The sequence below is a fragment of the Chiloscyllium plagiosum genome, unplaced genomic scaffold (assembly GCF_037043375.1).
Source record: "Chiloscyllium plagiosum isolate Xiang-an unplaced genomic scaffold, Cpla_swu_hap1 HiC_scaffold_24, whole genome shotgun sequence".
In the NCBI taxonomy this organism is placed as follows: domain Eukaryota; kingdom Metazoa; phylum Chordata; class Chondrichthyes; order Orectolobiformes; family Hemiscylliidae; genus Chiloscyllium; species Chiloscyllium plagiosum.
The window spans coordinates 20,628,915-20,655,956 of NW_028270162.1; the positions used below are offsets into that span (position 1 = coordinate 20,628,915).

The following is a 27,042-nucleotide window of genomic DNA, read 5'->3' on the forward strand; positions in this document are numbered from 1 at the left end:
CATATAACGTGGTGAAGAGCAGTGGGAAACCAGAGGATTGGGAATCTTACAAAGACCAACAGAGGGCAACAAAAAAAGAAATAAGGAGGGTGAAGCTTAAATATGAGAGTAACCCAGCCAGTAATATCAAGGAAGACTGTAAGAGATTCTTTAGATATAAAGGGCAAAAGTGAGGCAAAAGTGGACATTACGATGCCGCAAAATGACGTTGGAGAGACATAGTGAGGAACAAGAAAATGGCTGAGGAACTGAATAATTACTTGGCTTCAGTCTTCACAGTGGAAGACACGGGTAATATCCCAAAAATTCAAGAGAATGAGGAAACAGAGCTGAGTATGATGGCTATGATCAAGGAGAAGGTGCTAGAAAAACTGAATTGCCTGAAGGTGGATTAATCACCTGGACCAGAAAGACTACACCCCAGAGTTTGAAGGGAGATAGCTGAAGAGATAGTGGAGGCGTTAGTGATGATCTTTCAGGAATCACTAGAGCCAGGAAGGCTTTCAGAGAACTGGAAAATTGCCAATGTGACACCCTTGTTTAAAAAGGGAGTAAGGCAAAAGATCGAAAATTACAGATCAATTAGCCTAAACTCAGTTGTGGGTGAGATCCATGAATATATTGTGAAGGATGAGATTTCTGAATACTTGTAAGTGCACGATAAAATAGGGCAAAGTCAGCATGGTTTCACTGAGGGGAGGTCATGTCTAACAAATCTGTTGCAATTCTTTGAGGCGGTAACAAGCAGGTGAGACCAAGGAGAACCAATGGATGATTTAAAATAGTGATGGAAAAGGATAGACCAGATCTAAAAGTTGAAGTTCTAAATTGGAGAAAGGCCAACTTTGACGGTATTAGACAAGAACTTTCAAAAGCTGATTGGGGGCAGATGTTCGCAGGTAAAGGGACGGCTGGAAAATGGGAAGCCTTCAGAAATGAGATTACGAGAATCCAGAAAAGGTATATTCCTGTCAGGGTGAAAGGAAACACTGGTAGGTATAGGGAATGTTGGATGACTAAAGAAATTGAGGGTTTGCTTAAGAAAAAGAAGGAAGCATATGTAAGGTATAGACAGGATAGATTGAGTGAATCCTTAGAAGAGTGTAAAGGAAGTTGGAGTGTAGATTAGATTACTTACTGTGTGGAAACAGGCCCTTCAGCCCAACAAGTCCTCACCGACCCACCAAAGCGCACCCACCCAGACCCAGACTAGGATGTTACCAGGGTTGGAGGATTTGAGCTATAGGGAGAGGCTGAACAGGCTGGGGCTGTTTTCACTGGAACGTCAGAGGCTGAGGGGTGACCTTATAGAGGTTTACAAAATTATGAGGGGCATGGTTAGGATAAATAGACAAATTCTTTTCCCTGGGGTCGGGGAGTCCAGAACGAGAGGGCATAGGTTTACGGTGAGAAGGGAAAGATATAAAAGAGACCTAAGGGGCAACTTTTTCACACAGAGGGTAGTACGTGTATGGAATGAACTACCAGTAGATGTGGTGGAGGCTGGTACAATTACAACATTTAAGAGGCATTTGGATGGGTATATGAATAGGAAGGGTTTGGAGGGATATGGGCCAGGTGCTGGCAGGTGAGACTAGATTGGGTTGGGATATCTGGTCAGCATGGACAGGTTGGACCAAAGGGTCTGTTTCCATGCTGTACATCTCTATGACTCAATGACTATGGCCTGATCAGGTGTACCCGAGAACTCTGTGGGAAGCTAGGGAAGTGATTGCTGGACCTCTTGTATCATCGATAGTTACAGGTGAGGTGCCGGAAGACTGGAGGTTGGCAAACATGGTGCCATTGTTTAAGAAGGGTGGTAAGGACAAGCCAGGGAAATATAGATCAGTGAGCCTGACCTCCGTGGTGGGCAAGTTGTTGGAGGGAATCCTGAGGGACAGGATGTACATGTATTTGGAAAGGCAAGGACTGATTAGGGATAGCCAACATGGCTTTGTGCATGGGAAATCATGTCTCACAAATTTGATTGAGTTTTTCGAAGAAGTAACAAAGAGAATTGATGAGGGCAGAGCGGTAGATGTGATCTATATGGACTTTAGTAAGGCGTTCGACAAGGTTCCCCGTGGGAGACTGATCTGAGGTTAGATCTCATGGAATACAGGGAGAACTGGCCATTTGGACACAGAACTGGCTCAAAGTTAGAAAACAGAGGGTGGTGGTTGAGGGTTGTTTTTCAGACTGGAGGCCTGTGACCAGTGGAGTGCCACAAGGATCAGTGTTCTGTCCTCTACTTTTTGTCATTTACATAAATGATTTGGATGCGAGCATAAGAGCTACAGTTAGTAAGTTTGCAGATGACACCAAAATTGGAGGTGTAGTGGACAGCGAAGAGGGTTACCTTAGATTACAACAGGATCTGGACCAGATGGGCCAATGGGCTGAGAAGTGGCAGATGGAGTTTAATTCAGATAAATGCGAGGTGCTGCATTTTGGGAAAGCAAATCTTAGCAGGACTTATACACTTAATGGTAAGGTCCTAGGGAGTGTTGCTGAACAAAGAGATCTTGGAGTGCAGGTTCATAGTTCCGTGAAAGTGGAGTTGCAGGTAGATAGGATAGTGAAGAAGGTTCAAAGTTTGTGAGAAGATTTGTAGCTCGGGTGCTCGTTGTTGTGGTTCTGTTCGCCGAGCTGGGAATTTGTGTTGCAGACGTTTCGTCCCCTGTCTAGGTGACATCCTCAGTGTTTGGTATGCTTTCTTTTATTGGTCAGAGTATTGAGTACAAGAGTTGGAAGGTCATGTTGTGGCTGGACATGACATTGGTTAGGCCACTGTTGGAATATTGTGTGCAATTCTGGTCTCCCACCTGTAGGAAAGATGTTGTGAAACTTGAAAGGGTTCAGAAAGGTTTTACAAGAATGTTGCCAGGGTTGGAGGATTAGAGCTATAGGAAGAGGCTGCACAGGCTGGGGCTGTTTTCCCTGAAGTATCAGAGGCTGAGGAGTGACCTTATAGAGGTTTACAAAATTATGTGGGGCATGAATAGGGTAAATAGGCAAAGTCTTTTCCCTGGGTTTGGGGAGTCCAGAACTTCAGGCCATAGGTGTAGGGTAAGAGGAGAAAGATATAAAAGAGACCTAAGGGACAACTCTTTCACACAGAGGGTGGTGCTTGTATGGAATGAACTGCCAGAGGAAGTGGTGGAGGCTGGTACAATTGCAACATTTAAGAGGCATTTGGATGTGTATATGAATAGGAAGGGTTTGGAGCGATATGGGCCGGGTGCTGGCAGGTGGGACTGGATTGGGTTAGGATATCTGGTCGGCATGGATGGGTTAGACCGAAGGGTCTGTTTTGCTGTACATGCTGTACATCTCTATGACTCTAGATACCTGGACTTCAAAAAGGCCTTTAACAAAGGACCGCACAGGAGGCTGCTGATTAAAGTAAGGGCCCATGGTGTTCGAGGGAAGGTGCTAGCATGGATAAAAGCTTGGCTATCTGGCAGAAAACAGAGAGTGAGGACAAATGAGTCCCTTAGGAGAAAGTGAGGACTGCAGATGCTGGAGATCAGAGCTGAAAATGTGTTGCTGGAAAAGCGCAGCAGGTCAGGCAGCATCCAAGAGGCAGCCGAATCGACATTTCGGGCATGAGCCCTTCTTCAGGACTCATGCCCGAAACGTCGATTCTCCTGCTCCTTGGATGCTGCCTGACCTGCTGCGCTTTTCCAGCAACACATTTTCAGCACAAATGAGTCCTTCTCATGATAGCAGCCAGTGAGAAGTGGTGTTCCACAAGGCTCAGTAATGGGACCACAACTTTTCACTTTCTCCATTAACAATCGAGATGAAGGAACTGAGGGCATTCTGGCTAAGTTTGTAGATGATGCAAATATAGGTAGAAGGACAGGTAGCTTTGAGGAGGCAGGGAGGCTGCAGAAGGATTTGGACAGGTTCGGAGAGTGGGCAAAGAAGTGGAAAATGGAGTACAATGTGGGAAAGTGTGAGGTCATGCACTTTGGTAGGAAGAATAGAGGCATGTCTATTTACTAAATGGGGAGGAAGTTCACAAATCTGAAGTGTAAAGAGCCTTGAGAGTTCTACTCCAGGATTCTCTCAAGTTAAACTTGCAGGTTGAGCCAACAGTTAGGAAGGCAAATGCAGTGATGACATTTATTTTGAGAGGAATTGAATATAAAAGCAGGGGTGTATTTCTGAGGCTCTATAACTCTCTGGTCAGACCATACTTGGAGTATTGTGCTCAGCTTTGGGCCCCATATCTCAGGAAGGGTTTACTGGTCATGGTGCGTGTTCGCAGGAAGTTCATGTAAATGATCCCAGGAATGAAAAGCTTTTACATATGAGGAACATTTGAGGACTCAGGGTCTTTACTCAGTGCAGTTTAGAAATATAAGAGGGGATCCAATTGAAACATACGTAATACTGAATGGTCTGGGAAGAGTAGATATTGGGAAGATGTTTCCATTGGTAGGAGAGACTGCGACCCGAGTGCATAGCCTTAGAGTAAAGGGAAGACCTTTTAAAATGAAGATAAGGAGGGGCTTCTTCAGCCAGAGAGTGGTGAATCTATGGAATTCATTGCCACAGAAGGCTGTAGAAGTCAGGTCTTTGAATATATTTAAGAAGGAGATAGATAGGTTCTTGAGTATCAAGGGGATCAAGGGATATGGAGAGTTGAGGGTTGAGAAATTTATCAGCATTGATTGAATGGTTGAGCAGATTCGATGGGCTGAATAGCCTAATTTCTGCTCATAGAATCACGACAGTGTGGAAACAGGCCATTAGGCCCAACAAGTCCACACTGACCGTCTGAAGAGTATCCCACTTAGATCAATTCGCTTACCATATTACTCTACATTTCCCATGACTAACATACCTAACCTACACGTCCATGAAAACTATGGGCAATTTAGCATGGTCAATTCACCTAACCTGCATATCTGGATTCCAAACCTTAAGTTTGTGTAAGACTTAAAACTATGATAACCCATATCGAGGAATCTCTACAGATTAAGGGGACAACTTTAGTCTGGTCTCACATGAGTAGCAGCTGGTCCAGTTGCCACTGATTGTGGAAAAGATTCAAGCTCAAGCTGAATGGGACGAAATTGGTTGAGAAAGATTTACCTAGATTGGCTCAACAAGTTTTAGATTAGAAAATGGCTGCCTGAGTGAAATTCCAACTAAATACCTGGGGTTTTTCAGGAAGTTTGCGGAACTATTAAAGGAGCCAATGCCACCTTGCATGTTGACCAGGAAGCAAGTCCACGATTCTGCAAGGCCCTCCCAGTACCATTTGCCTTACATGCAAAATTAGAGGCAGCAATGAAGTGACTAGGAAGTGATGGAATCATCAAACCAGTAATTTCCAGAATGGGAAGCACAGAACATACTGATAATAAAGCTTAACAGGCCACTTCCCTTCTGTGGGGAATTTAAACAAACTGACATCTGTTTCTGACAACTGAATGAATACCCAATCCCATACATAGAGGACCTCTCTGCAAAGCTGGAAGTTGGAAAGTGGGGGGAGGTAGGAGGGGCTGTCTTTGATGAAGCTGGATATGGCCATGCGTACTTGCAATTGCAATTAGATGAGGAGTCCCAGAAGTATGCTCCAATTAATACACGTAAGAGTTTGTACCAATATTCAAGATTGCCATTTGGGGTTTCATCAACCTGTGCCACTTTTCCGTGGATGATGAAGTACATTTTACAAGGTCTACCCCAGGTCATCATTTATTTAGATGCTGTGCTAATAACAGGGAAGACCAATAAAGAGAATTTGAGAACTTGGAAATAGTCCTTAAATGTTTCTGAAAGGCAGGTGTACTCCTTAGAAGGAAAAAAAGTGTGTTCCAGGCACCTATTCAGCGTTTGTGGTATTAAATGGCAAGAGATTCACTGCACCCCAGGCCTAAATCCTAAAGTTTTGGAATTGGAGGCTACAGGGATAGTGGGTGCACTGGTTGAGTCTTCAAGAATTTCCCAGAATCTCTGCTGAAAATTACCAAACGCTTTCAGTAGCACAGTTATAATGGAATGTCTCTCTAATTCAGGCAGATCAGTCAATGAGGTACATCTCAGCCAAAGAGTCCATCTTAACTTTTAAAACGAGAGCCTGATTCTCCTGCCCTTTTCAGTGAGGCCCAGGTTTGTAATTCAGCTTTGTAACCACCTCACTAACACTTCAGAATAGAAGCTGCTTGTAATGATATCGGGAAACTGTCACATCAACTAAAAATCTATGAAGCAGCAGGTCATTTCACTCCTTGAAGTCACTTCACAGTTCACTACGTCCATGGCTGATGGTCCAGCTCAATGCCACCTTCCTACACTCTCTGTATCCCAAAGAAACCAACTCCTGACACTCAACCTGAAGATTTACACTCAGGGGAGTTTATATTCCTCAGGACACAAGGCAATATGTAGCCAAATCAAATCTTAAAGGCCTCTCCTCCCTCTTGACAAAAGAAGTGTACAACAAAGGTCCCAGCCGCAATATGGAGATGCTGTTGTAGCACCAGCCTCTGGACTGTCACCTCTTCCTTGTTTATTTATCGTTGGGTTACCATAGGAAAGATGAAATAGAGAAAGTGCTTTTCCACACAGGGTCTGACTCAGAACAGCTGAATGACCCGAGAAAAGTTCACAGAAAATGTTTGCTAACTTCCATCTCAAACAGTTTAATATTCACAAGGTATGTGGCACCATGTTTAAATGAATGCAATTCCAAAGGCTTCATTAGATATCTAAAGGTAGTGCAATTCCATCTAGTTCTGTTCCTGTGAAAATGAAGATTGTTTTAGAGAGGAAATCTGGGGTCGAGATGAAATAATTAGCAGCAAACATTGTTCAAATTGAGTATGTACAGTAACCCCAGCATCAAATCACCCTGAGTCACTGCTCAGTGAAGGTACTGGACAGAGTGGCGAAAGGAAATGGAAAGTGAAACCGAACTGAGCTCTGTTTGCTGCTGGAGATCAGTTCATTTCTCAAATACCGAGGGAATCTTTGAGGAAACGAAACTTCAGGCCGGACCGTATTTTTATTTACCTCAGTGAGTGAGCAGGCAATCAGAGGCGAGCAGAGATGTGACGTTCAGAAACCGGCTCTGAGAATAAACAGGAGGGCACCTGCAACACAGACTCTGAGAGGGAGAGAGAGAGAGACCCAGAGGGGGCGCAGCCGGGAACCGGGCACTTACAGTGGACACAGAGAGAGGGAGTTCTGTTCACATCTTCCATCCAGATCGGACACCAGCGTGAACAAACCAGGGAAGACAAACTGCTGGGAAAGGAGCCTCGGAAACGAGTCTGCTGTTTAACTTTCCTGGAGCGGAGCCTCCAGCGAGGATTGTGAGTTCATTTCGTCTTTTTGTTTCGGGAATTGCAGAATTCGGTTTCTGGTGTGTGAAATGGGTTGCATAGACAGAGCTCTGGAGCAAGTCAGCAGCTCTGGCAGTCTGTGTGTGTGCACAGAACCCGGGGGGACGGTCCCAGTCTGGGCTGACTCCTCAGCAATGCTCCTGCCAGAACGGCCGCGTTTCTCCAGCGTTTGCTGGGAGTCTGATTCCCAACATCCGCAACTTTTTGTCTTTATTCGAGTGTGAAATGGGCCGTTTTGAATCTAATAAGCTCTACTTTGATCAATTATCTTTGCAAGAGATGTTTAACATCATTTAAAATCTCAGAGTAGTTTGGAGACAAGATTTAGCATTTAGGTGTCATCCGAGTTTCAGCCCGGATTGAATGGCGGAGTAGACTCGATGGGCTGAATGGCCTAATGTTTACTCCGATGTCTTATTTGTTGTTATCATGTGGCCTTGAACTTTTTGAAATACTGAATGAAGGAAGATGACAAAAGCCATTGGTTGTGTTTGACTAGAACAGCGAGACTCGGCTGGGAGTTCCGAATCAACGAGGTAAAAACAATGACTGCAGATGCTGGAAACCAGATTCTGGATCAGTGGTGCTGGAAGAGCACAGCAATTCAGGCAGCATCCGAGGACAGGCAAAATCGACGTTTCGGGCAAAAGCCCTTCATCAGGAATAAAGGCAGAGAGCCTGAAGCGTGGAGAGATAAGCTAGAGGAGGGTGGGGGTGGGGAGAGAGTAGCATAGAGTACAGTAGGTCAGTGGGGAAGGAGATGAAGGTGATAGGTCAGGGAGGAGAGGGTGGAGTGGATAGGTGGAAAAGGAGCTGGGCAGGTCGGACAAGTCCGGACAGGTCAAGGGGACAGTGCGGAGCTGCAAGTTTGAAACTAGGATGAGGTGGGGGAAGGGGAAATGAGGAAACTGTTGAAGTCCACATTGATGCCCTGGAGTTGAAGTGTTCTGAGGCGGAAGATGAGGCGTTCTTCCTCCAGGCTTCTGGTGGTGAGGGAGCGGCGGTGGAGGAGACCCAGCACCTCCATATCCTCGGTAGAGTGGGAGGGGAAGTTGAAATGTTGAGCCACTGGGCGATTTGGTTGATTGGTGCGGGTGTCTCGGAGATGTTCCCTAAAGCGCTCTGCTAGGAGGCGCCCAGTCTCCCCAATGTAGAGGAGACCGCATCGGGAGCAACGGATACAATAGATGATATTAGTGGATGTGCAGGTAAAACCGAATGGGTCACCCTGTTTATTGTTCCTGTTACAGAGACTCCTGTCGTTGGTTTCTTCAATCCGTTGAGCTTTCCGGACTATTTAACCCATCCCCTCTCACTTTACATGTTCTAAAATTCCGTGATTTATCTGAAGTTTCTGGTGAAACATGAGCCTTTGGTGTCACTGCGTTGATGTGATATAGTGGTAGTGTCTGTTCCTCTCAGTCAGAAAGATCAGGTTCCAGTGCCACTAGCTTCATGGCTGTGTCAGCGCACATTTGAACAGGTTAACATGAAGCATTTACAGCATACATTGCTACTATCCACCCATCGGATATTACTTTCAGAATATCAGTTGTACACTTATTTCTAACTCTGCTTCTGTCTCAAAACTGGAACACAGATATAATATTCACTGCGGCCTCGCAGCGCCAGAGACCCGGGTTCAATTCCCGCCTCAGGAAACTGTCTGTGTGGAGTTTGCACATTTTCCTCGTTTCTGCGTGGGTTTCCTCCGGGTGCTCCGGTTTCCTCCCACAATCCAAAAATGTGCAGGTTAGGTGAATTGGCCATGTTAAATTGCCCGTAGTGTTAGCTAAAGGGTTAAATGTAGGAGAATGGTTCTGGGTGGGTTACGCTTCGGCAGGTCGGTATGGACTTGTTGGGCCGAAGGTCCTGTTTCCACACTGTAAGTAATCTAAAAAATCTAATCTAAATGGTGCAGATTTGAGGAGTCTGGGAGTGGAGAGGGGAATGGCTTTGCGGGGGAGTGGGATATCTGTTTTGTCAGTGATGCTGAAATCCTAGTCCACAAACAGCATAGAATCACTTCATAGGTACTGGCTGGAGTTCGATGTGTTCTGCAGCATCTGATTTTTGTGTGCAGTGTTTCTCCAATTGGAAATCAATCATTAAGAAGACGTTTGATTGAATTGGGTGTACAGTAGGTACAGATGAGTTCCCTCAACAATGTCAATGTCTGGAAAAGCCATTGCATGCTCAAAATGGTCTGAGACACAAAACACAGCATCCTCATCACTAACATCCTGTTCATTTCTCAACAGCAATTTGACAACATGATACTGCAGGTGAAGTTTATGACCGGTGACATTGTCCCACTTGAGATCAATCCTTCCATTCAAGTATCAGCTCTCAAGACGTTGATATATGAGAAGACCAAGATACCTGTTTACCAACAGCGTCTGGTGATACAAAACGGGAACACTCAAGAGCTGAAGGACAACAAGAGACTGTCTGACTACTGTGTCCCTCCCAGTAACACTGTCATGCTGATCGTAAAGAATGAGGAGCGCATGCAGATATTCCTGCAGAATGACAAGGGAAAACTTTCTACATACGATGTTCGTCCCTCTCAGTCTGTTGAGGAGTTTAAAGCACAAGTCCAGCGACAGGAGCGTGTCCCAACCAATCAGCAGCGCCTGATGTACGATGGGAAACAGCTGGAGGATGGTCGGTTACTCGCTGACTACAATATTCAGCCAGAGAGCACCATCTTCCTCTTGCTGCGTTTGCGGGGTGGCTCATTGTGACAGCACTAATACACAATCAGTGGGAGATGTTCCTCAAAACTGTTATCAAAATTTACTGCTGTATTCCCCCACTTGTACAATTCCTATGCGGTTAGGGATCACAGTTAAGATTAGATTAGATTCATTCTAGTGTGGAAACAGGCCCTACGGCCCAACAAGTCCTCACCGACCCTCCGAAGAGTAACCCACCCAGACCCATTTCTCTCTGAATGTTGCACCTAACACTATGGGCAAGTAAATGGCCTTTGGCTATCACTCTTAGTTTTATCATAGATAGAAGGGGCTAGCCATGCCCATATTCCTGATGTGTACATACAGGCCTTAGCCAGCACTTGCAAACAGCAAGAGATACGTCAGGAGAGGGAGGGGAAAAAGAATGTGAAATGGGAACTGACTTTTTTTTATTGAATAAATGTTATCAAGGGCTACTGAACCTTTTTCCTTTGGACCTGGATTCAGATAAAACTCAACTTCCCTCAGTCTGCCGTTTGTGGGGAACCTGGTTGAAATAACTGGGGTCAGTAACTCACAACATATACATTCTTGCAGCATGAAATTGATTGTTTTCTGCTTCTAATTGGCAGCACCAGTGAGCTATGCCTCAGGATGGTTGATATACGAATGGAGAAACTTACCTGTAATAACTGTATAGAATGGATGGGGGAAATGATGATCAAAGTATCCTTTAGTTAAGAATGATTTAAAATATTCAATACATATTTTCTGACATCTTACTTTACTTGAGAAGCCATGTATGTATTATAAATGCTTTTTTTGGAAGACTCATCTTTTCCATAACAGGATATTTATTGCCTGGACTGTGCATTTTGTCAAGGCATATGATGTGAGTTGAAAATCAAGCTGTTTCTTTGGATTCAAGTTTAAATGTTAAATATTGCTTCTGCTCCTTCATGATCTGTAAGTGAGAATTATCTGGGAATCCACATTTGGTACATCAGATCTCCAAATACAAAACTATTTCCAGATGATTTGTCAAACCAAGTATTTTTAAATGAACAACAGGAATGTGCACTGAGCTCATGAGGTACCAGAATGAGATACATCTCACTGCAAAGTGCATCTCCAGACTTTTCTTTTGCAATGTTCTGTTTGTAAAAGGATGTATTCCAGGTTATCCCTCTTTCAGGATTGATGTGTATGAAAAGAGAATTCTTCAGATATGTACAAATTCTAGCTGATTGTACCTGATTGAAAACAGTACTTTCATGTAATTTGTATGTTAATAGTGATTGTAATGTTTACGCCTTTCACTGACAATAAAATTTGTCTTTTTGTTTAGACAACATGAAATGTTGTAATATAATTCTGTCGGTTAACATGAGATGTGTCAATCGCTTCTCCAATGAGAACAATCCAGAACTGAATTATAACATCATTACGAGGAACAGTTTGGGATTTTACATTAAAGCACTTTTAAACATGTTGTTTAACTTTCTTGTTCCAAATGAAGATAAACAACAATTAAAACATCTTTCCAACAGAATCTGCAGCAGTGAAACAGTTTGAGGCTGATGTACCAAGTGAAATGACCATAATGGTAAAGAGCTGGATGGCAGCTTGTCTGGAATTCTCACAGTCAACCCCTTGTTACAATATTACCCCATGTATAAATTACTCTAGGGGACTAACCACATGCAGCCCTCATCTACAGTCCTGGCATCTAATACCTCCCAGCTGCTCAGAACTGTCATAGCACCTTTCTGACCCTTGCAGGATTTCAGTGCAGCATTTTGGGATGCACAGGACTACCACTGAAATACTGCAAGGACACTTTGCATTTGGAGATAGGCACCCAGCACATGAACTGGACCAGGTTGAATCTCAGGATGTCAGCCTTCTCTCTTAGCCCTCTCTCACTTTGAGTCTGCCTTGATGCTCATAGGAGTCCTACACAAACTGGCCTCTTGTGTTTTTACTTTTGCCCCCTGCACCACAGCTACAAGATTCATGATACTCTAACCCTGCATCAGTAGAGAAGGTCACAGATATTCTTCCTACACAGCTGCACATCCCTTCAGATGGCTGAGACTGCACTGAGCTGATTGGCAAACCAAGCCGAGAAGGCAGGGTCTCTGTGATGACCTCCATGACCAGCCCTGGCGTGCAACAGCCCAACAGTGAGGACCTCCTGCTCCCTGTGCACAAAGCAAGGTATGAATTTCCCCCTCACTGCAATGTCTGGACAAAACACCAGTCACCACACAGGGCAGATACACACTTACGGTGTTTGCATGGGTACACAGTAATCTTTTAAAGGTGGCACTGGTGTCAGACAAGATGGTCTATTCTGGAATATCCCAATAGTGGTGAGTTCTTTCAGGTACAGCAAGTGTTTGCACCAAGCTAGCTAGCAGGACAGTGTCACCATTGTGTTGGGTGGGCAGTTAATGAGGTGAGTTTGAGACATTATGGTGAGAAATCCCTCATGAGGATGAAAATAACTCAAAAGTTAGAAAAGGCATGTAAGGAGTGCACTGTTATAATAATCATGGAGGACTTCAATATGCAGGTGGACTGAGAAAATTAGATTGGGAGTGAAATGCAAGAAAAGGACTTTGTGAAATGTCTTTGAGATGGCTTTTTGGAGCAGCTTGTGTTGGAGCCTATGAGGGAACAGGCCATACTGGATTTAGTGTTGTGGAATAAGGGAGACTTCAAGCAGGCTTAAGGTGAATTTACTCTGCAATTTGAGAGGAAGAAGATAGAATCAGAGGTAATGGTATTACAGCTGAATAAAGGCAACTACAGAGGCATGAGGGAGGCACTGGATAGAGTTGACTGGGAGAAGAGCCTAGCAGGAAAGAGAGTGGAACAACAATAGCAGAGCTAACTGGGAGTAATTCAGGAGACACAGCAGAGATTCATCCTGAGGAGAAAGATACGTGGTACAGGGAGGATGAGGCAACCATGGCTGACTAGGGAAGTCAGGGATAGCATAAAATCAAATGAGAAAACATATAACGTGGTGAAGAGCAGTGGGAAACCAGAGGATTGGGAATCTTACAAAGACCAACAGAGGGCAACAAAAAAAGAAATAAGGAGGGTGAAGCTTAAATATGAGAGTAACCCAGCCAGTAATATCAAGGAAGACTGTAAGAGTTTCTTTAGATATAAAGGGCAAAAGTGAGGCAAAAGTGGACATTACGATGCCGCAAAATGACGTTGGAGAGGCATAGTGAGGAACAAGAAAATGGCTGAGGAACTGAATAAATACTTGGCTTCAGTCTTCACAGTGGAAGACACGGGTAATATCCCAAAAATTCAAGAGAAACAGAGCTGAGTATGGTGGCTATGATCAAGGAGAAGGTGCTAGAAAAACTGAATTGCCTGAAGGTGGATTAATCACCTGGACCAGATAGACTACACCCCAGAGTTTGAAGGGAGATAGCTGAAGAGATAGTGGAGGCGTTAGTGATGATCTTTCAGGAATCACTAGAGCCAGGAAGGCTCTCAGAGAACTGGAAAATTGCCAATGTGACACCCTTGTTAGAAAGGGAGTAAGGCAAAAGATCGAACATTACAGATCAATTAGCCTAAACTCAGTTGTGGGTAAGATCCATGAATATATTGTGAAGAATGAGATTTCTGAATACTTGGAAGTGCATGATAAAATAGGGCATGATAAAATAGTCAGCATGGTGTCACTGAAGGGAGGTCATGTCTAACAAATCTGCTGCAATTCTTTGAGGCGGTAACAAGCAGGTTAGACCAAGGAGAACCAATGGATGATTTAAAATAGTGATGGAAAAGGACAGACCAGATCTAAAAGTTGAAGTTCTAAATTGGAGAAAGGCCAACTTTGACGGTATTAGACAAGAACTTTCAAAAGCTGATTGGGGGCAGATGTTCGCAGGTAAAGGGACGGCTGGAAAATGGGAAGCCTTCAGAAATGAGATTACGAGAATCCAGAAAAGGTATATACCTGTCAGGGTGAAAGGAAACACTGGTAGGTATAGGGAATGTTGGATGACTAAAGAAATTGAGGGTTTGCTTAAGAAAAAGAAGCATATGTAAGGTATAGACAGGATAGATTGAGTGAATCCTTAGAAGAGTATAAAGGAAGTTGGAGTGTAGATTTGATTAGATTACTTACTGTGTGGAAACAGGCCCTTCAGCCCAACAAGTTCACACCGACCCACCAAAGCGCACCCACCCAGACCCAGACTAGGATGTTGCCAGAGTTGGAGGATTTGAGCTATAGGGAGACGCTGAACAGGCTGGGGCTGTTTTCACTGGAGCGTCGGAGGCTGAGGGGTGACCTTATAGAGGTTTACAAAATTATGAGGGGCATGGTTAAGATAAATAGACAAATTCTTTTCCCTGGGGTCGGGGAGTCAAGAACTAGAAGGCAGAGGTTTAGGGTGAGAAGGGAAAGATATAAAAGAGAGCTAAGGGGCAACTTTTTCACGCAGAGGGTGGTACGTGTATGGAATGAACTGCCAGAGGATGTGGTGGAGGCTGGTACAATTGCAACATTTAAGAGGCATTTGGATGGGTATATGGATAGGAAGGGTTTGGAGGGATATGGGCCAGGTGCTGGCAGGTGAGGCTAGATTGGGTTGGGATATCTGGTCAGCATGGACAGGTTGGACCAAAGGGTCTGTTTCCATGCTGTACATCTCCATGACTATGACCTGATCAGGTGTACCCAAGAACTCTGTGGGAAGCTAGGGAAGTGATTGCTGGGCCTCTGGCTGAGATATTTGTATCATCGATAGTCACAGGTGAGGTGCCGGAAGACTGGAGGTTGGCAAACATGGTGCCACTGTTTAAGAAGGGTGGTAAGAACAAGCCAGGGAAGTATAGATCAGTGAACCTGACCTCCGTGGTGGGCAAGTTGTTGGAGGGAATCCTGAGGGACAGGATGTACATGTATTTGGAAAGGCAAGGACTGATTAGGGATAGCCAACATGGCTTTGTGCATGGGAAATCATGTCTCACAAATTTGATTGAGTTTTTAGATGAAGTAACAAAGAGAATTGATGAGGGCAGAGCGGTAGATGTGATCTATATGGACTTTAGTAAGGCGTTCGACAAGGCTCCCCGTGGGAGACTGATCTGAGGTTAGATCTCATGGAATACAGGGAGAACTGGCCATTTGGACACAGAACTGGCTCAAAGTTAGAAAACAGAGGGTGGTGGTTGAGGGTTGATTTTCAGACTGGAGGCCTGTGACCAGTGGAGTGCCACAAGGATCGGTGTTCTGTCCTCTACCTTTTGTCATTTACATAAATGATTTGGATGCGAGCATAAGAGGTACAGTTAGTAAGTTTGCAGAAGACACCAAAATTGGAGGTGTAGTGGACAGCGAAGAGGGTTACCTTAGATTACAACAGGATCTGGACCAGATGGGCCAATGGGCTGAGAAGTGGCCGATGGAGTTTTATTCAGATAAATGCGAGGTGCTGCATTTTGGGAAAGCAAATCTTAGCAGGACTTATACACTTAATGGTAAGATGCTAGGGAGTGTTGCTGAACAAAGAGATCTTGGAGTGAAGGTTCATAGTTCCGTGAAAGTGGAGTTGCAGGTAGATAGGATAGTGAAGAAGGTTCAAAGTTTGTGAGAAGATTTGTAGCTCGGGTGCTCGTTGTTGTGGTTCTGTTCACCGAGCTGGGAATTTGTGTTGCAGACATTTCGTCCCCTGTCTAGGTGACATCCTCAGTGTTTGGTATGCTTTCTTTTATTGGTCAGAGTATTGAGTACAAGGGTTAGGAGGTCATGTTGTGGCTGGACATGACATTGGTTAGGCCACTGTTGGAATATTGTGTGCAATTCTGGTCTCCCACCTGTAGGAAAGGTGTTGTGAAACTTGAAAGGGTTCAGAAAAGCTTTACAAGAATGTTGCTAGGGTTGGAAGATTTGAGCTATAGGGAGAGGCTGAACAGGCTGGGGCTGTTTTCCCTGAAGCATCAGAGACTGAGGAGTGACCTTATAGAGGTTTACAAAATTATGTGGGGCATGGATAGGATAAATAGGCAAAGTCTTTTCCCTGGGTTTGGGGAGTCCAGAACTTGAGGGCATAGGTTTAGTGTAAGAGGGGAAAGATATAAAAGAGAGCTAAGGGGCAACTCTTTCACACAGAGGGTGGTGCGTGTATGGAATGAACTGCCAGAGGAAGTGGTGGAGGCTGGTATAATTGCAACATTTAAGAGGCATTAGGATGGGTATATGAATAGGAAGGGTTTGGAGGGATAAGGGCCAGGTGCTGGCAGGTGGGACTGGATTGGGTTAGGATATCTGGTCGGCATGGATGGGTTGGACCGAAGGGTCTGTTTCTCTGTACATGCTGTACATCTCTATGACTCTAGATACCTGGATTTCAAAAAGGCCTTTGACAAAGGGCCGCACAGGAGGCTGCTGAGTGAGATAAGGGCCCATGGTGTTAGAGGGAAGGTGCTAGCGTGGATAAAAGCTTGGCTATCTGGCAGAAAACAGAGAGTGAGGACAAACGAGTCCCTTAGGAGAAAGTGAGGACTGCAGATGCTGGAGATCAGAGCTGAAAATGTGTTGCTGGAAAAGCGCAGCAGGTCAGGCAGCATCCAAGAAGCAGGAGAATCGACGTTTCGGGCATGAGTCCTTTTCCAGCAACACATTTTCAGCACAAATGAGTCCTTCTCATGATAGCAGCCAGTGAGAAGTGGTGTTCCACAAGGCTCAGTAATGGGACCACAACTTTTCACTTTATACATTAACAATCTAGATGAAGGAACTGAGGGCATTCTGGCTAAGTTTGTAGATGATGCAAATATAGGTAGAAGGACAGGTAGCTTTGAGGAGGCAGGGAGGCTGCAGAAGGATTTGGACAGGTTCGGAGAGTGGGCAAAGAAGTGGCAAATGGAGTACAATGTGGGAAAGTGTGAGGTCATGCACTTTGGTAGGAAGAATAGAGGCATGTCTACTTTCTAAATGGGGAGGAAGTTCACAAGTCTGAAGTGTAAAGAGCCTTGAGAGTTCTACTCCAGGATTCTCTCAAGTTAAACTTGCAGGTTGAGCCAACAGTTAGGAAGGCAAATGCAGTGATGACATTTATTTTGAGAGGAATTGAATATAAAAGCAGGGGTGTTTTTCTGAGGCTCTATAAGTCTCTGGTCAGACCATACTTGGAGTATTGTGCTCAGCTTTGGGCCCCATATCTCAGGAAGGGTTTACTGGTCATGGTGCGCGTTCGCAGGAAGTTCATGTAAATGATCCCAGGAATGAAAAGCTTTTACATATGAGGAACATTTGAGGACTCAGGGTCTTTACTCAGTGCAGTTTAGAAATATAAGAGGGGATCCAATTGAAACATACATAATACTGAATGGTCTGGGAAGAGAAGATATTGGGAAGATGTTTCCATTGGTAGGAGAGACTGGGACCCGAGTGCATAGCCTTAGAGTAAAGGGAAGACCTTTTAAAATGGAGATAAGGAGGGGCTTCTTCAGCCAGAGAGTGGTGAATCTATGGCATTCATTGCCACAGAAGGCTGTAGAAGTCAGGTCTTTGAATATATTTAAGACGGAGATAGATAGGTTCTTGAGTATCAAGGGGATCCAGGGATATGGAGAGTTGAGGGTTGAGAAATTTATCAGCATTGATTGAATGGTTGAGCAGATTCGATGGGCTGAATAGCCTAATTTCTGCTCATAGAATCACGACAGTGTGGAACAGGCCATTAGGCTCAACAAGTCCACACTGACCGTCTGAAGAGTATCCCACTTAGATCAATTCCCTTACCATATTACTCTACATTTCCCATGACTAACATACCTAACCTACACGTCCCTGAAAACTATGGGCAATTTAGCATGGTCAATTCACCTAACCTGCACATCTTTGGACTGTGGGAGGAAAGTGGAAACCCACGCAGACAGTGGGGGAATGTGCAAACTTCACAGAAACAGTCACCAAAGACCAGGATCGAACCTGGGTCCCTGGCACTGTAATGCACCATGCTGCCCTGTGTTATGGTCTTACTGTGCCGTCTTATGGTCTTATGGTCTTACAGGAGGCAGAGAGTGGGAATAAAGGAATATTTTTCAGGATAGCAGCTGGTGACTAGTGGAGTTCTGCAAGGGTAAGTGCTGGGAAATCGATTATTCATGTCAAGCAATAATGATCTGGATGAATGAACTGACAGCATTATTTTAAGTTTGCAGGTGACACAAAGCCATGTGGTGGGACAGGTAGTGTTGAGGAAGTGGGGAGGCTAGCAGAAGTCTTGGACAGGCGAGGAAAATGGGCAAAGAATAGGCAGCTGGAGTACAATGTGAGAATGTGAGTTGTTATGCACCTTGGTAGGAAGAATAGAAGCTTAGACTAAATGGGGAAAAACTTCAGAAATGTGAGAGAGCTAGTTCATGGCTACCTTAAGGCAGATTCAGTTGGAGGTCAGGAAGGCAAACGTAATGTGGTCATCATTTCAAGAGGGCTGGAATACAAGAGCAGAGGTGTACTGCTGAGACCATATCAGACTCTGGTCAGAGCGCATTTGGAATATTGTGTGCAAATTTGGGACCAGTATATGCGGAAGGAAGTGTTGGCATTGGAGGGAGTCCAGAGGAGGTTTACAAGAATTATCCAGGGGATAGAGGGCTTATCATGAAAGAAGCATTTGTAGACTCTGGGTGTGTATGAGTTCGAGTTCAGAAGGATGTTGATGATGTGATTGAAACTTACAGAATACTGACAGGCCTCGATAGAGTGAATCGAAAAGATGTTTTTGCAATAGGAGAGACAAGGATATTGAGGTGCAGCCTCAGAATGAAGGGACAACCCTTTAGAACTAAGATGACGAGGAAATTCTTCAGCTGGAGGATGACAAATCTGTGGAATCCATTGCAACAAAAGGCTGTGGGGGTCAAGCCATTGAGTGTATTTAAGACAGTGAGAGAGAGATGGGTTTTGATTGGTAAAAGTATCACAGTTTATGGGGAGAAGGCAGGTGATTGAGGTTGAGAAAAATATCAGCTGTGATTGAATGATGGAGCAGTCTTGATAGGCTGACTGGCCTAATTCCGTTCCGCTATCGTATGACCTTTTGATGCATGGGTCTTGCAGAGAGACGCTTACCATGAAACGTGACAAATTGATACAGCCAATATATGTCAATGTGCAGCCCAATATTTATATGCAAACAATTTATTGCAAGATCTCCATATAGATATAGAATCTGTACATTCACATACCTGTGTTAGAACTAAATGTAGTCTCTGGGCATGAGGGATTACAAAGAATGAACATATTTCTCTGCTGTGCCTCATCGGAAGATCAAAATTTGGGCTTTATTTCATGTGGGAGAGAAACTCAAAAAGATTAAGCATAAATATAAAGGATTCTCAGTACCGTTGGCACAGTTTCGTTACTATTTCCATGGTGACACTCTTCTAAGGGACAGATCATGTTATGTGTAGATGCGTCCCTGAAATGATTGATAATGGGCACGGTGGCTCAGTCGTTAGCACTGCTGCCTCACAGTACCAGGGTCCCAGGTTCGATTCCAGCCTTGGGTGGCTGTCTGTGTGGAGTTTGCACATTGTCTGTGTGGGTTATCCTCCGGGTGCTCCGGTTTCCTCCCACAGCCAAAAGATGTGCAGGTCAGGTGAATTGGCCATGCTAAATTGCTCATAGTGTTAGCTGCATTAGTCAGAAAGAAATGGGTGCGTTATTCTTCGGAGGGTCGGTGTGGACTTGTAGGGCCAAAGAGCTTGTTTCCATGCTGTAGGGAATCTAATCTAACTGCCCATCACACCTCACAACCCGATAAGGAAGACCTCAGCTGTGCTGTGAGCGCTCCAAGGATCTGCTCCAAGGACTTCATCATGACGAACCCTTGCTGCCCACAAAGTTAGTGAATGATCATTATTTAATTTATATTTTCTAATCAATCTTTCAGAGATATCATTACTGATCTCTGGAGCAGATGGAATTTGCATCAAAGAGTGGGGAGGACTAGGCAGGTGAAAGGTCTGGGCGCTGGGGGGGGCAGGTACTAGTGTGCAGGGGAGGGGAAGGACCATTTGGGAGGGGGTTATATGGAATATTGAGTGGAGATAATAGAAATGATGGGATGGGGATGGGAATGGAACAACGGTCAGGGGTTGGGTCACAAGGGGAGCATGAGAGAACCCCCCCCATGACCTGTCCCCAACCCCCCTGGTGCGATCCACCCTACCCCCGATATTGCCCACTTGATTCCCCACACTGACCTATCTTCTGTCTCTGCCTGAGCTTTCCACACTCCACAAATACCTAACCAATCCTGGAGGTCTTTTCTGCCGTCACACCCTGATTCAATATTGTGCCTGCTCTGTGCAATAATCCTTTGTTGAGCAATTAAGAAATTGCCACACTCACAGGAATCCGATTCACGAGAGAAGCAAGTCCACGATTCTGCAGGGCCCTCCCAGTACCATTTGCCTTACATGCAAAATTAGAGGCAGCAATGAAGTGACTAGGAAGTGATGGAATCATCAAACCAGTAATTTCCAGATTGGGAAGCACAGAACATACTGATAATAAAGCTTAACAGGCACTTCCCTTCTGTGGGGAATTTAAACAAACTGACATCTGTTTCTGACAACTGAATGAATACCCAATCCCATACATAGAGGACTTCTCTGCAAAGCTGGAAGTTGGAAAGCGGGGAGAGGTAGGAGGGGCTGTCTTTGATGAAGCTGGATATGGCCATGCGTACTTGCAATTGCAATTAGATGAGGAGTCCCAGAAGTATGCTCCAATTAATACACATAAGAGTTTGTACCAATATTCAAGATTGCCATTTGGGGTTTCATCAACCTGTGCCACTTTTCCGTGGATGATGAAGTACATTTTACAAGGTCTACCCCAGGTCATCATTTATTTAGATGCTGTGCTAATAACAGGGAAGACCAATAAAGAGAATTTGAGAACTTGGAAATAGTCCTTAAATGTTTCTGAAAGGCAGGTGTACTCCTTAGAAGGAAAAAAAAGTGTGTTCCAGGCACCTATTCAGCGTTTGTGGTATTAAATGGCAAGAGATTCACTGCACCCCTGGCCTAAATCCTAAAGTTTTGGAATTGGAGGCTACAGGGATAGTGGGTGCACTGGTTGAGTCTTCAAGAATTTCCCAGAATCTCTGCTGAAAATTACCAAACGCTTTCAGTAGCACAGTTATAATGGAATGTCTCTCTAATTCAGGCAGATCAGTCAATGAGGTACATCTCAGCCAAAGAGTCCATCTTAACTTTTAAAACGAGAGCCTGATTCTCCTGCCCTTTTCAGTGAGGCCCAGGTTTGTAATTCAGCTTTGTAACCACCTCACTAACACTTCAGAATAGAAGCTGCTTGTAATGATATCGGGAAACTGTCACATCAACTAAAAATCTCTGAAGCAGCAGGTCATTTCACTCCTTGAAGTCACTCCACAGTTCACTACGTCCATGGCTGATGGTCCAGCTCAATGCCACCTTCCTACACTCTCTGTATCCCAAAGAAACCAACTCCTGATACTCAACCTGAAGATTTACACTCAGGGGAGTTTATATTCCTCAGAACACAAGCCAATATGTAGCCAAATCAAATCTTAAAGTCCTCTCCTCCCTCTTGACAAAAGAAGTGTATAACAAAGGTCCCAGCCGCAATATGGAGATGCTGTTGTAGCACCAGCCTCTGGACTGTCACCTCTTCCCTGTTTATTTATCGTTGGGTTACCATAGGAAAGATGAAATAAAGAAAGTGCTTTTCCACACAGGGTCTGACTCAGAACAGCTGAGTGACCCGAGAAAAGTTCACAGAAAATGTTTGCTAACTTCCATCTCAAACAGTTTAATATTCACAAGGTATGTGGCACCATGTTTAAATGAATGCAATTCCAAAGGCATCATTAGATATCTAAAGGTGCAATTCCATCTAGTTCTGTTCCTGTGAAAATGAAGATTGTTTTAGAGACGAAATCTGGGGTCGAGATGAAATAATTAGCAGCAAACATTGTTCAAATTGAGTATGTACAGTAACCCCAGCATCAAATCACCCTGAGTCACTGCTCAGTGAAGGTACTGGACAGAGTGGCGAAAGGAAATGGAAAGTGAAACCGAACTGAGCTCTGGTTGCTGCTGGAGATCAGTTCATTTCTCAAATACCGAGGGAATCTTTGAGGAAGCGAAACTTCAGGCCGGACCGTATTTTTATTTATCTCAGTGAGTGAGCAGGCAATCAGAGGCGAGCAGAGATGTGACGTTCAGAAACCGGCTCTGAGAATAAACAGGAGGGCACCTGCAACACAGACTCTGAGAGGGAGAGAGAGAGAGACCCAGAGGGGGCGCAGCCGGGAACCGGGCACTTACAGTGGACACAGAGAGAGGGAGTTCTGTTCACGTCTCCCATCCAGATCGGACACCGGCGTGAACAAAACAGGGAAGACAAACTGCTGGGAAAGGAGCCTCGGAAACGAGTCTGCTGTTTAACTTTCCTGGAGCGGAGCCTCCAGCGAGGATTGTGAGTTCATTTCGTCTTTTTGTTTCGGGAATTGCAGAATTCGGTTTCTGGTGTGTGAAATGGGTTGCATAGACAGAGCTCTGGAGCAAGTCAGCAGCTCTGGCAGTCTGTGTGTGTGCACAGAACCCGGGGGGACGGTCCCAGTCTGGGCTGACTCCTCAGCAATGCTCCTGCCAGAACGGCCGCGTTTCTCCAGCGTTTGCTGGGAGTCTGATTCCCAACATCCGCAACTTTTTGTCTTTATTCGAGTGTGAAATGGGCCGTTTTGAATCTAATAAGCTCCACTTTGATCAATTATCATTGCAAGAGATGTTTAACATCATTTAAAATCTCAGAGTAGTTTGTAGACAAGATTTAGCATTTAGGTGTCATCCGAGTTTCAGCCCGGATTGAATGGCGGAGTAGACTCGATGGGCTGAATGGCCTAATGTTTACTCCGATGTCTTATTTGTTGTTATCATGTGGCCTTGAACAAATACTAAATGAAGGAAGATGACAAAAGCCATTGGTTGTGTTTAACTGGAACAGCGAGACTCGGCTGGGAGTTCTGAATGGGTCACCCTGTTTATTGTTCCTGTTACAGAGACCCCTGTCGTTGGTTTCTTCAATCCGTTGAGCTTTCCGGACTATTTAACCCATCCCCTCTCACTTTACATGTTCTAAAATTCCGTGATTTATCTGAAGTTTCTGGTGAAACATGAGCCTTTGGTGTCACTGCGTTGATGTGCTATAGTGGTAGTGTCTGTTCCTCTCAGTCAGAAAGATCAGGTTCCAGTGCCACTAGCTTCATGGCTGTGTCAGCGCACATTTGAACAGGTTAACATGAAGCATTTACAGCATACATTGCTACTATCCACCCATCGGATATTACTTTCAGAATATCAGTTGTACACTTATTTCTAACTCTGCTTCTGTCTCAAAACTGGAACACAGATATAATATTCACTGCGGCCTCGCAGCGCCAGAGACCCGGGTTCAATTCCCGCCTCAGGAAACTGTCTGTGTGGAGTTTGCACATTCTCCCCGTGTCTGCGTGGGTTTCCTCCGGGTGCTCCGGTTTCCCACCACAATCCAAAAATGTGCAGGTTAGGTGAATTGGCCATGTTAAACTGCCCGTAGTGTTAGCTAAAGGGTTAAATGTAGGAGAATGGTTCTGGGTGGGTTACGCTTCGGCGGGTCGGTCTGGACTTGTTGGGCCAAAGGGCCTGTTTCCACACTGTAAGTAATCTAAGAAGTCTCCTCTAAATGGTGCAGATTTGAGGAGTCTGGGAGTGGAGAGGGGAATGGCTTTGCAGGGGAGTGGGATATCTGTTTTGTCAGTGATGCTGAAATCCTAGTCCACAAACAGCATAGATCCACTCCATAGGTACTGGCTGGAGTTCGGTGTGTTCTGCAGCATCTGATTTTTGTGTGCAGTGTTTCTCCAATTGGAAATCAATCATTAAGAAGAAGTTTGATTGAATTGGGTGTACAGTAGGTACAGATTAGTTCCCTCAACTCTGTCAATGTCTGGAAAAGCCATTGCATGCTCAAAATGGTCTGAGAACCAAAACACAGCATCCCCATCACTAACATCCTGTTCATTTCTCAACAGCAATTTGACAACATGATACTGCAGGTGAAGTTTATGACCGGTGACATTGTCCCACTTGAGATCAATCCTTCCATTCAAGTATCAGCTCTCAAGACGTTGATATATGAGAAGACCAAGATACCTGTTTACCAACAGCGTCTGGTGATACAAAACGGGAACACTCAAGAGCTGAAGGACAACAAGAGACTGTCTGACTACTGTGTCCCTCCCAGTAACACTGTCATGCTGATCGTCAAGAATGAGGAGCGCATGCAGATATTCCTGCAGAATGACAAGGGAAAACTTTCTACATATGATGTTCGTCCCTCTCAGTCTGTTGAGGAATTTAAAGCACAAGTCCAGCGACAGGAGCGTGTCCCAACCAATCAGCAGCGCCTGATGTATGATGGGAAACAGCTGGAGGATGGTCGGTTACTCGCTGACTACAATATTCAGCCAGAGAGCACCATCTTCCTCTTGCTGCGTTTGCGGGGTGGCTCACTGTGACAGCACTAATACACAATCAGTGGGAGATGTTCCTCAAAACTGTTATCAAAATCTACTGCTGTATTCCCCCACTTGTACAATTCCTATGCGGTTAGGGATCACAGTTAAGATTAGATTAGATTCATTCCAGTGTGGAAACAGGCCCTTCGGCCCAACAAGTCCACACCGACCCTCTGAAGAGTAACCCACCCAGACCCATTTCTCTCTGAATGTTGCATCTAACACTATGGGCAAGTAAATGGCCTTTGGCTATCACTCTTAGTTTGTATCATAGATAGAAGGGGCTAGCCATGCCCATATTCCTGATGTGTACATACAGGCCTTAGCCAGCACTTGCAAACAGCAAGAGATACGTCAGGAAAGGGAGGGGAAAAAGAATGTGAAATGGGAACTGACTTTTTTTTATTGAATAAATGTTATCAAGGGCTACTGAACCTTTTTCCTTTGGACCTGGATTCAGATAAAACTCAACTTCCCTCAGTCTGCAGTTTGTGGGGAACCTGGTTGAAATAACTGGGGTCAGTAACTCACAACATATACATTCTTGCAGCATGAAATTGATTGTTTTCTGCTTCTAATTGGCAGCACCAGTGAGCTATGCCTCAGGATGGTTGATATACGAATGGAGAAACTTACCTGTAATAACTGTATAGAATGGATGGGGGAAATGATGATCAAAGTATCCTTTAGTTAAGAATGATTTAAAATATTCAATACATATTTTCTGACATCTTACTTTACTTGAGAAGCCATGTATGTATTATAAATGCTTTTTTTGGAAGACTCATCATTTCCATAACAGGATATGTATTGCCTGGACTGTGCATTTTATCAAGGCATATGATGTGAGTTGAAAATCAAGCTGTTTCTTTGGATTCAAGTTTAAATGTTAAATATTGCTTCTGCTCCTTCATGATCTGTAAGTGAGAATTATCTGGGAATCCACATTTGGTACATCAGGTCTCCAAATACAAAACTATTTCCAGATGATTTGTCAAACCAAGTATTTTTAAATGAACAACAGGAATGTGCACTGAGCTCATGAGGTACCAGAATGAGATACATCTCACTGCAAAGTGCATCTCCAGACTTTTCTTTTGCAATGTTCTGTTTGTAAAAGGATGCATTCCAGGTTATCCCTCTTTCAGGATTGATGTGTATGAAAAGAGAATTCTTCAGATATGTACAAATTCTAGCTGATTGTACCTGATTGAATACAGTACTTTCATGTAATTTGTATGTTAATAGTGATTGTAATGTTTATGCCTTTCACTGACAATAAAATTTGTCTTTTTGTTTAGACAACATGAAATGTTGTAATATAATTCTGTCGGTTAACATGAGATGTGTCAATCGCTTCTCCAATGAGAACAATCCAGAACTGAATTATAACATCATTACGAGGAACAGTTTGGGATTTTACATTAAAGCACTTTTAAACATGTTGTTTAACTTTCTTGTTCCAAATGAAGATAAACAACAATTAAAACATCTTTCCAACAGAATCTGCAGCAGTGAAACAGTTTGAGGCTGTTGTACCAAGTGAAATGACCATAATGGTAAAGAGCTGGATGGCAGCTTGTCTGGAATTCTCACAGTCAACCCCTTGTTACAATATTACCCCATGTATAAATTACTCTAGGGGACTAACCACATGCAGCCCTCATCTACAGTCCTGGCATCTAATACCTCCCAGCTGCTCAGAACTGTCATAGCACCTTTCTGACCCTTGCAGGATTTCAGTGCAGCATTTTGGGATGCACTGGACTACCACTGAAATACTGCAAGGACACTTTGCATTTGGAGATAGGCACCCAGCACATGAACTGGACCAGGTTGAATCTCAGGATGTCAGCCTTCTCTCTTCGCCCTCTCTCACTTTGAGTCTGCCTTGATGCTCATAGGAGTCCTACACAAACTGGCCTCTTGTGTTTTTACTTTTGCCCCCTGCACCACAGCTACAAGATTCATGATATTCCAACCCTGCATCAGTAGAGAAGGTCACAGATATTCTTCCTACACAGCTGCGCATCCCTTCAGATGGCTGAGACTGCACTGAGCTGATTGGCAAACCAAGCCAAAACAGGCAGGGGCTCTGTGATGACCTCCATGACCAGCCCTGGCGTGGGTTAGAAAATGATCCTTCTTTGCATCAGCCCAACAGTGAGGACCTCCTGCTCCCTGTGCACAAAGCAAGGTATGAATTTCCCCCTCACTGCAATGTCTGGACAAAACACCAGTCACCACACAGGGCAGATACACACTTACGGTGTTTGCATGGGTACACAGTAATCTTTTAAAGGTGGCACTGGTGCCAGATAAGATGGTCTATTCTGGAATATCCCAGTAGTGGGGAGTTCTTTCAGGTAC

General features: G+C 44.4%; 2 protein-coding genes across 2 annotated transcripts; both read left to right on the forward strand.

Annotated features, from left to right (window-relative positions):
• Positions 1 to 7,146: 7,146 nt before the first annotated feature.
• On the forward strand, positions 7,147 to 11,428 carry LOC148145372 (polyubiquitin-like). The gene is made up of 2 exons (XM_087999983.1): positions 7,147 to 7,340; positions 9,632 to 11,428. The coding sequence occupies exon 2, from the start codon at positions 9,644 to 9,646 to the stop codon at positions 10,115 to 10,117; it is 474 nt and encodes a 157-aa protein (XP_087856109.1). The 5' UTR covers positions 7,147 to 7,340; positions 9,632 to 9,643; the 3' UTR covers positions 10,118 to 11,428.
• A 10,931-nt stretch (positions 11,429 to 22,359) lies between these two features.
• Positions 22,360 to 25,984, forward strand: LOC148145373 (polyubiquitin-like). The gene is made up of 2 exons (XM_087999982.1): positions 22,360 to 22,592; positions 24,187 to 25,984. The coding sequence occupies exon 2, from the start codon at positions 24,199 to 24,201 to the stop codon at positions 24,670 to 24,672; it is 474 nt and encodes a 157-aa protein (XP_087856108.1). The 5' UTR covers positions 22,360 to 22,592; positions 24,187 to 24,198; the 3' UTR covers positions 24,673 to 25,984.
• Positions 25,985 to 27,042: the final 1,058 nt, after the last annotated feature.